This window comes from Lithobates pipiens, unplaced genomic scaffold (assembly GCF_037356315.1).
Source record: "Lithobates pipiens isolate NorthernLeopardFrog02 unplaced genomic scaffold, aLitPip1_a1.2 Scaffold_3, whole genome shotgun sequence".
Lineage (NCBI taxonomy): Eukaryota > Metazoa > Chordata > Amphibia > Anura > Ranidae > Lithobates > Lithobates pipiens.
The window spans coordinates 178,347,749-178,359,892 of record NW_027507790.1 but is presented as its reverse complement, the minus strand read 5'-3'; the positions used below and the strand labels follow the sequence as shown (position 1 = coordinate 178,359,892).

At 41.0% G+C, this 12,144-nt stretch overlaps 1 protein-coding gene across 1 annotated transcript in view; it reads right to left on the bottom strand.

Annotated features, from left to right (window-relative positions):
- ANKDD1B (ankyrin repeat and death domain containing 1B) overlaps nucleotides 1–12,144 on the bottom strand; it is a 98,316-nt gene that overhangs the window by 32,645 nt on the left and 53,527 nt on the right. The window contains exons 5-7 of the mRNA XM_077462560.1: nucleotides 8,763–8,867; nucleotides 4,092–4,190; nucleotides 1,449–1,553 (exon numbers count right to left, since the gene is read on the bottom strand). Coding sequence (XP_077318686.1) covers nucleotides 1,449–1,553; nucleotides 4,092–4,190; nucleotides 8,763–8,867 — 309 coding nt within the window. The remainder of the gene's footprint in view (nucleotides 1–1,448; nucleotides 1,554–4,091; nucleotides 4,191–8,762; nucleotides 8,868–12,144) is intronic.

Genomic DNA, 12,144 nt, shown 5'->3' with positions numbered 1-12,144 from the left:
GGGTCTTCTCGCCGGACTCCTCCGCTATCTTCTTGTAGCTCTTTTGCTAGCGGAGGAGTCCGGCTTTCTTCCTCGCCGCCGGCCTCTTCTCCCGACTTCGGGGGTCTTGTCCCCCTCTTCGGTTCTTCTGCCGGGCCACCGCGCCTTCTTATAGCTCTTTTACAGGCGGTGGCTGGTCTTCTGTCGCCGCTGCCTTCCGTTCTTCTTCTTCTTCTTCTTCTCCAGGAGATGTTGCCTCGACGATCTCTCCGGCCGGAATGCCAGGGACGCACTGCGCGGCCACTTATATAGGGACAATGGGGCGGTGTCACATGGTTTTATGTCACATGGGTTGGTGTCACATGGTGAAGAATCGGGAAGAAAATAGTGAATATTATTTCGCTATTGTCACACAAATGGGTGGGCTTGGGAAGCAGCGCTCTGCCCCCCGAGCCTACCCTTTTTTGAAGCCATTTAGAGCCTCTGGCTCTAGTCATGTGCTTCTAAAAAAATAAATAAAACCCCATTGGAATCCATGCGTCTGGCACCCTGCATGTAAATTATGGGCCGGGCACATGGATTAGGGGGGTGGGCCGCCACAGGTCAAAGGGCATCCAAGTTCCCACCTTGTAGCATGAACAGGGCAAGTGCAAGGGTTTTTCTGTACACAAGCAAAGGTGCATTTTGCAGCAGAAAAAAAAGAAAAAGAGGATGGACAGGAGGGGTAAACAGAAAAGGAGGGACAGCAGCGGCAGCATTTACTGGAACCAATCCCTTTTATTTTTCTCCTTCAGCAGCTGAATGCTTGTAGGAGAAAGAGGAGAAGCCAACTTTCAGCTGCTGCAAGAGGAAAATACAGGGAATCGATTTTAGTAAATGCCGCCACCACCGCCCCTCCTGTCGCAATCTACCCATCACCTGCCTGTGATCGACATATTGCCAACCCCCCAGCTGGAGGCCCCAGTGTTGGTGTTGCAGCTGAAGTCAGTGCAGTGGGGGTATGCAGCATACTGGAATTCAGATTTTACTGATCCCCTCCCCAATCTTGTCACCCTAAGGCGGCTTAGTGCTGGCAGCGACCCTGATCCAGACCAAAATAAGAGGAACGTAGGAGAGCAGCCAGCTAAACACACCTCTGCAAAGCAGCACCAATGGGTCTGTTCTGCCCAAAAGTGATATTATAGTGTGCTTAGCTGTTAGAAAGTTGAATTACACACACAGGTTTGTTATGTCTTCCAGGAATTCCAGTGGAAAAATATTCCCACTTTTTTCATAGTATAGATAAAACAATAATTGGGGAGACTAGCTACAAAAAGGTTACAGTTTTGTTAGGACTTCATGGAAGATACTAAGTACAGTGGGGAAAGTTTGCAGTGATAAAACAAATGGAGGAGGGCAGGGTTATTTCCCCCAATGCCCACCTACAGCTTTGGATATAGTCTGCCATTATGTTTGTGACAGGTCAATACCATGTTGAGGCTGTCTTTATCTTTATCTTCCCATTGCTCCAGCAGAACTCTCACAACTGCATCATGGCCATTAGCGGCAGCCAGATGAAGAGGCGTATTACCATCCTGCAAGGTAGAAAATGGAGAGTAGAGGAAAATTATTTATAAATCAGACTGCATTTTGAACGTGTTACAAGAATAAGTTACATTAAAAGTAAGTGTTTTGAACTTCTATTGATCTCAGAAAATTGTACAGTTATAAAAGGCTTTGTTCTTAAAGGAATTTACAGATTACCTCTAAGGCCTCAGGCACATTGGTAGCCCCAGTAGATGAGAATGTGGCGTTTTGGTGAAGGCAGAAGGCACAGATGCACTGTTCAGGCTCCCTTCCAGCAACCTGTAAAAGTCTGTGAGAGGTTGACAGCTGCTGCAGCTGGATGGGGCTGGGCAGTGCATCTGTGACTTCTATCCATACTTAAAGGACTCATTTACACTTGCTTCAACTTCAACACACGTTAAAGCACCTACCACTTCAACATGTTTTTTTATGTGTTTTTGATGCTTCTGTAAAGCTTTGAAGATGCTGCGGTGGTGCTCCAATGATGCCTCAGTGGTGCTTTTAAGCTTTGATGAAGCTTTGCCCTGTATGTGTTCCTTTTTTGATTTGTTTTAAAGGGTCCCAGTAGAACCCCAGCTCAGTAGTATTCTCACTCAGCAAATCCTCAGCTCATTAGTACCCCTGTTCAGCAGATCCCCAGTTCATGGGTACTCTCGTTCAGCAGATCTCCAGCTTATTAGTACCCTCATTCAGCAGATCCCCTGCTCAGTAGTACCCCAACTCTGCTGATTCCCTGCTCAGTAGTAACCGCAGCTCTGCTGATCCCCCTGCTCAGTAGTAACCCCCAGCTCTGCAGATCCTCTGGTTTGCTTATCATCCTCTCTCTCTCTGGTCCCCCCATGCTGCACACCACATGTGGCTTTGCTAGTTTCTCCCAGCTCTGCTGATCTTCTGCTGCTTAGTCCTTTCCAGTCTCTGCTTACCTTCTGCTATAGCGTTCTCATGCTGCACAGCACACGTGCCATCTGCTAGTTGCTCTGCTTCAACCCTGCTGCTCCAGGCTGCACACCAAATGTGATGTCTGCACCATACACTTCCAGAATATGTACAGGCAGTCCCGAGTTATGAACATCCAAGTTACAAACGAATCCTACTTACGAACAGAAGTGGCATGACGTCAATGCCGGCCGTTTGCGCTCCATGCTTGTCCCGGATACAGCTGAGCAGCCATCTTGCAGCACCAGACACATCTCACACCTAGTATTGCATGGCCACAAGAGCCCCAAACAAAACTGCATGCCCATAACCACCTGGAACATCTCACATCATTGCACATGCTGGAGTTACACTTAAAAATGTACCGTTCCACGTTACAAACAAATTCGACTTAAGAATAAACCTGGAGACCGCCTGTATACACATGAACCTAAAGTGACTGCTAATGAGGTCTTTCTGGTTCACTTGTTGGTTTACCAGTGCATCCTGGTATATCTTATACCTGCAATACCTCCAAGTGAATCTAAAGCTGAAGAAAAACCTCTCAAAAGCTGCAGTAAGCGAACTTTGTCATAGACTTCTATGTAGGCTATGAAGACGCTTTGTAGCACTAAGAAGGCAACATTGGGTATCATTTTTGAAGTGCAGCAAAGCAAACACAGTGTGTAAACAGGACTGTAAGATTACCAATTTATTTGGTGAGAGGTGCTTTGACTGGCATTCAAAGTGCTTTAAAAAATTGTGTCCAATGCCACATGTTGAAGCAAGTGTAAATGAGCCCAAATGCTGGAGTCTTACACACCAGGGCTAAATGGCCAATGTGCATTAGGTCTAAGGCTTTTTGAACATGGATATAATCATTTACTGATGTTTATACTCCGGGTATAAGCCTGTTGTCATTATCAGTACAGGTTAGTGTTTGGAAGCAGCCTACAGGGAACATCATTATCTGTATCAGAGTTATGGAAAGTATCCACTAATAAGACCACTTGCACACAGGACCATCTAGTTGCAGTGTGTCCCTACTGGTGTTTTACTGCCTGCAGCCTGTCAAAGGTGTCACATGGCGACGCTTGTGTTGCGCTGCTGTGCAGTGACATGTGGTGCCATGATCCAGTGCTATGTGGAAAAATGCAGACATGCATTTTTCTGCATTGCACATCACACCAGCATTGTATTGTGAACAGGGCACATAAAAAATAATGGTTTGTGCCCTAGTAGTGACCTGCATTTATCCAGTGTGGAAAAAGCACAGGTCATTGCATATGGTGTAAACGAGCCCTGAGTAATGCAGATAGTATTATTCCAGCTTAAAGCAGAGTTCCACCCAGAAATGGAACTTCTATTGATCAGTATCCTGAGCAGATACCTGTCAAATTAAAAGTCAGCAGCTGCACTATTTCTAGCTGCTGATTTTAAAAAAAAATCCCCAGGCGCAACTCCACTTTACTCATATGCACACATAATTCTCTACATACTGTAACATAATAACCCGAAAAACCAGTGAGTCCTATGAAAGAATGTTTCCATCCAACCACACAAAGACTGCCACATATCACTCTGTCACACCGAGAAACAGAAAGTGACCTTTTGGAGACAAATGTACTGACCTTGTCTGGCTCTGATGTAAATAATCCCATATTCAGCAGATTGTTGATCATATTAACATGGCCATTTTCAGCTGCCAGGTGGAAGGGCTCCCTACCTCTCTGTAAAATATTACGGAAAATAATCTCATTATACATCTTGCAAAAACATGTATTCATAAACAAAATAGGTAGCTAAACATATATATATATATATGTGTGTGTAGGTATATATTGACCCTTTGAGAAAGTCAAGTGGTATGTGACGCAACACGTCAGGGAGGAGTTGCGGTGTCGTTCGTCACTTCTGGTCGCGGCCAAGACCAGAAGCACCGCTGTTTATATTTGTGAATCTCTACATTTAAATGTAAGTGTGGATATTTTTATCAATAAAGTGAATTAACTGTACTACTCATTGGAGGCCCCCTTATTCTCTTTTATATGAACCGGAGTGTGGATATTGGAGGAAATAACTGATGGTCCGGAGGTTGTTTTTATAACAGGTGGAAGATTGTTTACCAACCACCCCTCAAGCGTGATCCGGTCCTTAGGGACCTTTATTAGAAGTGAGAGGCTGGGGGAAACAAGGGGTGCACCTAAAGCACTAAAGGTTTAAGGAACGGTGTATATTGCACTCATTACTCACATTGCATGACTACCATCATCTGTTGAACGGATTGCACATGTTTCTGAGTGGACTGTTTACATTTTTACATTTTTTGCACTTTGCACTGGATTTTTTAACTTATTGGAGTTTTTAAGATTGTTTTTGGCAAAAAATTTTTTTATACGATTTGCACTTTTTGCACCATTGCATGGACCTATTGATTGATTCAATTTTGTCATATCGTTATGTTTGATGCACTTTACTATTGGTATTGATACTTTATGCACTTTACTGTGTTGCACTATTTTTTGGCACATTTTTATGCACTGTATTAATTTGTTATATATATTTCTCTATATTTTCTTATTTATATATTTATATTGTTTCGGTTAGTACACATTGAGTGATATTTTAGTTAGCGCCACATAAAACACCCCCCCTTATTTGCATTTTGAGTGTAGAGAACACTTTTATATGTGAGCAGCTTTCTATAGTTTTTACCTAGTTCTTCTAGTGAGGTTGTGCGCAACAGGATTTACCCATTTTTTACACATATATATATATATATATATATATATATATATATATATATATACACACATACATACGCACACACACATATACATACATACACTATATATGAAAGAGTAAACACACCCTATAGAGACAGGTGTGTTCCCGCAACGTCAACCAGCATCAACTGTGTGAACCTAGCATTAGGAGATTCTCATCATTGGCGCTTATCTGGAACTCTTACCTGTAGCTACCCAGGATATCTCCTAAACCTGCACGGTTTAGGAGATATACCCTGTCCCCTGCATATGCTGATGACTGCTTCAGTCTATGTGCAGTTACTGGTGGCTCCCGTGTGCATGCATGGGAGTGACATCACCGTGGCTCCGGCCAATCAGTGCCGGAGCTGTGATACCCGGAAGTACCCCCTGGGAAAGATGTCACCAGCTGGAGGGGGAGACAAGAATGGCTGTGGGGGCTTCGTTCTCAGGCAAGTAATTCATAATTAGCTCGTATGCTATGCATACTGGCTCATTATGCCTTTGTCTTGCAGGGTTTTTTTTTTATTTTATTTATTTTTAGCAGGGTTTACAACCACTTTAAAGATTGGTAAACTTGGTGTAGCACCATCTAGTGTAGAGTGCTAGCTGTACATAGTTAGTTTGTAGTGTAGGAAATTGAGCCTGGCTGTGAGCCAGGCTGGGTTTAATCTGGGTCAGGGCGAGTGACTCAGGGAGGCTGGATGACTCACAAGCACCACGTCTGGTACCTCCCCCTGCATGCTGGAACCTTGAAGAAGCTTTCAGACGAATGGGAGGAAGGTTAGGAGGAGCTGCCTGGACTGTTGAGGAGGGCCCCGGCCAATCCCCAGCAAGTGGGATGGCACCTCTTAAATACTCTGGGTCATGCCAGCAGGGGCAGTCGGGTGGAAGCTGGATATGGAGTACTGAGGAAGCTGTCAGTGGCCTTTGAGGGTACCCCCTAGTCTGGGGGGGGGGGGCTCAGGCCTGGGGAATCCTCTAAAACATATGGAGGAGTCCTGTCCTTGATGCATGGGAGCAGGTATAAGAACAGCAGGAGAGAGTCAGTACATCCAGGAGGGCTGGTGAAAGGGGCAGTTGCAGGCAGGCTGTCTGTGCCTGAACAGGTGGTGCTGTGATCAGTAGCTACAGGGCAGGGAGCTGGACACTGTATTTGCTGCACAGCACAAGGGGTCCGGGGTCCCTGCCTGTAAATTACTTTTTGCTGTAAGATATGGCTGTTGCCTTTTTGCCAGATTCACAAAACTGTCCCAGTTCAGTCTGAAGTTCTGTAAGCAAGTGTGCTGGAGGCAGTAAGGAGTGTATATAACTGTATATACGAAGCGTTGTCCCTGAATAGTTGATTGAAGTCAAATGTTCATCCCATAATCTTCCAAATCCCTATCCAAGTTTTGTCCACTCAATAACATAACAAAAACAAAGTACAGGACCGTTTTCTAGCTCTGGGAGACAAATTTGGTGTGCCAGGCTCTGCAGCGTGGGAGATCCCTATTCCCCAGAGGCTCATACGTGGGGTGCGCTACAATGGGTTTAGATACTTTAACCACTTCAATACCAGACACTTTCACCTACTTCCTCCCCAGGCCAATTTTCAGATTTCAGTGCTGTCACTGAATGACAATTACTCAGTCATGCTGTACTGTACCCAGATGACATTTTTATAATTTTTTTAGACAGATAGAGCTTTCCTTTGGTGGTATTCGATCACCACTATTTTTTTTTAAATCTCTTGCTATGTAAATGAAGAATTTTTTTTCTTAGTTTCTATTATAACATTTTGCAAGTAAATAATCTTTCTTCATGAATGTAGGCCAAAATGTTATCTGCTACATTTCCTGGGTAAAAATAACCAATATCAGTGTATATTATTCAGTCTTTATGAGTCCACAAACTGTGGTATATATAGGGGGTCCCAAAAAATGTATACAGAACTTGAATGATTATATAGTCAGAAGTTATTACCACACAGTTCACTTTCAAATTTTAAAATTAAATACATAAATGTACTTTTTTTATATACTTAACGCCTGTTACTGATGACCATTCTTGTCCAGGCATCGCTGATAACGTAAAACATAGAACCACAAACATCAAGAATCATTTTAATTGCTATTTGGGCATATCAGTTTTCAATGGCTACTCTTAATTAATCAAAGAATGCTGGTTTTGTAGCATAAACTTTTTCTTTTTAAAATCCCCATAAGAAAAAAAAACTGTGGGGTGAAGCCTGGCGAACGTGGAGAGTATTTTACTGAACCTCTTCTCCCAATCCATCTGTTTGGCAGATTCTCATCAAGATAGGCCTGTACATCACAATAGTAGTGTGGGGGCGCCCCATTTTATTAGAAATAAAAGTCCTCATCTCCAAAATCTTCTTGAATACATGGCATGACAGATTCCAGCAGTAAGTAAATGGCACCAGTTACAGTACAATCAAAAAAGAATGATGCAATTAATCCATGCACCACATCATCGCTGTTGTTCATCCATCATGTTAATTTACCATCCAAATTGATTTTTTTGGCCTAAAAGCAAAACCCTATGTGTGGCAGAAAACTAACACTGCACATCACCCTGAACACACCATCCCCACCGTGAAGCATGGTGGTGGCAGCATCATGTTGTGAGGATGATTCTCTTCAGCAGGGACAGGGAAGCTGGTCAGAGTTGATGGGAAGATGGATGGAGCCAAATACAGGGCAATCTTAAAAGAAAACCTGTTAGAGTCTGCAAAAGACTTGAGACTGGGCCAGAGGTTCACCTTCCAGCAGGACAATGACCCTAAACATACAGCCAGAGCTACAATGGAATGGTTTAGATCAAAGCATATTCATGTGTTAGAATGTCCAAGTCAAAGTCCATTTGAGAATCTGGGGCAGACGCTCTCCATCCAATCTGACAGAGCTTGAGCTATATTGCAGAGAAGAATTGGCAAAAATGTCTCTCTTTAGATGTGCAAAGCTGGTAGAGACATCCCCAAGAAGACTTAAAGCTGTAATTCCAGTGAAAGGTGGTTCTACAAAGTATTGACTCAGGGGGGCTGAATACCAATATACACCACACTTTTCACATATTTATTTGTAAAAAAAAAAATAATTGAAAACCATTTATCATTTTCCTTAAGCCCCATACACACTATCAGATTTTCTGCTGATTTTTTCCTTCAGATTTACCAAAACCATATAATATGAGGTCAAACCTTAGGAGTTTCAATGTGTATGCAGTTGGGCAGGCCATTACATGGTTTTGGTAAATCTGAAGACAAAAACCAGCAGAAAATCTGATAGTGTGTATGAGGCTTTTATACTTCACAATTATATGCCACTTTGTATTGGTCTATCACAAAATCCCAATAAACACATTTATGCTTTTTGTTGTAACATGAGAAAAAATGTGGAAAATTCCAAGGGGTATGAGTACTTTTTCAAGGCACTGTAATACATATCTGTTTTTATTTTTATTTTTTTAAATAAAGGGCAGAAAACCTGTCAACTTTTCAAGATCCATTGAAGTAATGGAAGCTGTAAATTGTACCTTATCCTTAATGTTTAAATCACGAAGCTGTAATTCCTTTAGGAGATAATCCACTATTTCATTCTTATCATTCTGGGCAGCAAAATGTAAAACATTCATTCCATCCTGTAACAAAGAAAAAAAAAGGTCATCATCATTTCATAATTATTATTATTATTATTCGTTTGTGTTGGGGTGTCAGGGTTTTTCTGATATCAAATTATAAATAATATGTAATAATAATGGAAGCACAACTTAACTTCAGATGAACTCATCATCACAGGTGTCTAAGCCTCAAGAAATGCTAAAAACTGTGTATATCAAAAATCATGAACAAAGTACAACTTTATGGAACCTCTCTACAAATGAAATCCAGAGAGAGAGAGGTCAACTATATTACAAAACAAAACTATTCCAGAGCTCATAGACATCATTAGACTTCAGAAAATATTAGTGTTGACGGTTATCATTGAAAACAGACTATTGTGTCATACTACATTTTCTTGTTGCATACCTTAATCTCCCTGGCGGTATGATTATTTCTGATTTTAGGTGCTAAAAGCGGTACAATTATTTTGCATGGAAATTTGGCGTTTTATATTGTAGGCCTGCAATTCTTAGGAATAACTCTCTTAAATCTGTTCAAACCAGAGTCTAGTAGACATCCTGGGTATGATAAAGTTTATAATATAATAAAAAACTATAAATAATTATAACAAATAATAATAAAAATTATTCAATAATGTAATCAAATCCAAAAACACAGAAATTTGCTTATTTGCAGAATTGTCGCTGTCATTAGATTTAGCGCTTGATGACAGATTTCCCCACAAATCGCTATTGCTCAATTCTGCAAGTGATTATAATTTATTATCGCTGTTTTCTAGCAGGTCTAAAATCACTTTTGACATAAAGGGACACTTTTTGGTTGCTATGGACAATCAACAAATTCCAGGCAGAAAAAACAGTATTTATAATATAAAAGTGCATGCAGGGCACTGGACAGACTACAAGGGACAAAGGGGATGTGTATTTTTTATACAGTACTGTAATCTTACAGATTACAGTATACCGTATGTGTTTTGTGTTTTTACTTTTTTGAATTTGGCGCCGTTCTCTGCTCCCGCACATCGTAACGTCGCAGGGAACGGAGCTCGGCGGCACTGTGTGAATCAAGTGGGGAATGGCTCGCACACACAGCGGGGGGACATCGCTGGATCCAGGGGACAAGGTAAGTAACTCTCCCTGTATCCAGCGATGCAATCTCAAGTCTGGCTCAGGGTTACCGCTTATGGTACTGAAATTCCACCCCGAGCTCGGGAATACTGCCAGGCAAGTTAAACAAAAAATAAACAAGAAAATAATAACTATAAAGTGTTTCAATGTTTTACAAGTTATTTATATACAGAGCACCATACTAGAAAATAACAAAACAATAATTATGATTTCATAATAGGGATGTTTTCAGAAATTAGATGGAAAATGATGATGTAATATTCATCTAGATGTCTTTTGAGGATCAATTAGTACATAAAAATTGATCCATGGATAAATCACACATCTTTACCCAATGTTCAATGAATATAATAAAGGAACATTCAAAATGAAGATCATAAATGATATTATCCACACCATGGATTGTATACATCCTATTATAAAGGATAAGATATATAGATTTAACCCATGGATAAAAATATAATACACCAGTTAAGGTTAATTTGGAAAAAAAAAAATCAAATTTTAATTCCAGAAGACCTAAAATTGTAATCCCTTTTCTTTAGAGTGACATCTAGCAGACAAGTACAGTCAACCCCTAAACAAGCATTAGGTCAATCTTTAGAAGTGCCATCCAACCAGATGTGGGTAAATACTCTGAACTACACTTTCTTTCAGATACGGGAATTTTGAGAATCAAAAGGGAAAGCTCAAAGAGGAAAGGGCTGATCAGTCACACATTTGAAGACACTCCCTCGATTGATCACACTCTATCAAAGGTCACCACCCTCTCACACACTCTCATCTCAAACATCATGCTATCTTGATCTAAGGCTCTGGTGAGCGATCTCCTTGAATTTCCCCTGGTGGAGTTCTCTACTCCATCACACATATTGTTGTTGGTAAGATATAATTTAATAACATTTTCTCTTATTTTTGGATCTAACTGAATGTGTACTGTATTATTTGGCATGAAAGAGTTTTAGCATTACAGTGGAACCTTGTTTTTTTTTACGAGTAACGCGGTTAACAAGCATTTTGAAAGACCAGCAACTTTTTTATTTTTTTATTTTGACGTGGTTCGCGAATGTTGTCTCACAAAACGAGCAGAATTGAAGCTAATGGGCTTCAGGGGCGCTGGGGACACTCAGAATGATTCAGAGCCATTCGGAAATACTCAGAAATACTCGGAAACACTCAGAAATACTCCATTCCTGAGTATTTCCAAGCCATTCCGAGTTCAGGCAAGCTGTCCCCGAGTATTTCTGAGGCTCTCTAGCACCCCCCACCTCTGGCCACATGCGGAATAGCATATAATAGAAGTCAATGTGGAACAAATTATCTTCATTTCCATTGACTTCTATGGGGAAACTCCCTTTGATATGCAAGTGCTTTGGATTACAAGCATTCTCCTGGAATGGATTATGCTTGTAATCCAAGGTTTCACTGTATATCATATTCAAAGGCATATTCTCATGCTGTGTCAGTTAATAGCATAGGCTTGACCATCACCTTCTGCTGTAGGAGAATTTGAGAGGAAGGTCTGTTTGGGTGGACCTTATTGTTTGCTAGTTTAGTTGTGATCACTGATAATCTGAGGTAGTGATGATTATACCTAATTAACCTCCCTGGCAGTATGATTATGTCTGATTTTTGAATGTCAAAGCGATACATTGTTTTGCATGGAAATTTGTTGTTCTATATTGTAGGCCTGTAATTCTTAGAAATAACTCACTTAAATCTGTCCAAACAAGAGTCTAGTAGACATCCTGGGAATGATAATGCTTGAAACACAAAATCATAAATTATAATATTATAAATAATTATAACAAAAAATAATACATTTTATCCAATAATGTAATCAAATCAAAAACACTGAAATTTGTACAAACAAGGGTGCAGTATTACTAGTCACTGTAATACTAGACACCAGGGGCGGACTGACAACTCATGGGGCCCCCGGGCAATAGAAGATTATGGGGCCTGGCCTTACAGATGACTGTAAAGCCAGGAGTAAGTATCAAACAAATCTACATAAAAAAGGGGGGGGTTGAAGTTTGGGACTTTATACGAGGCCTAGGCATCCACTGCCTCCATCCCTGTTATGTAAAAAAGGAGGAAGGGCAGTTTGGGACTTTGTATGAAGTATGCGGTCGAAATTAACAACATGAACAGAGAGTGACTGGTG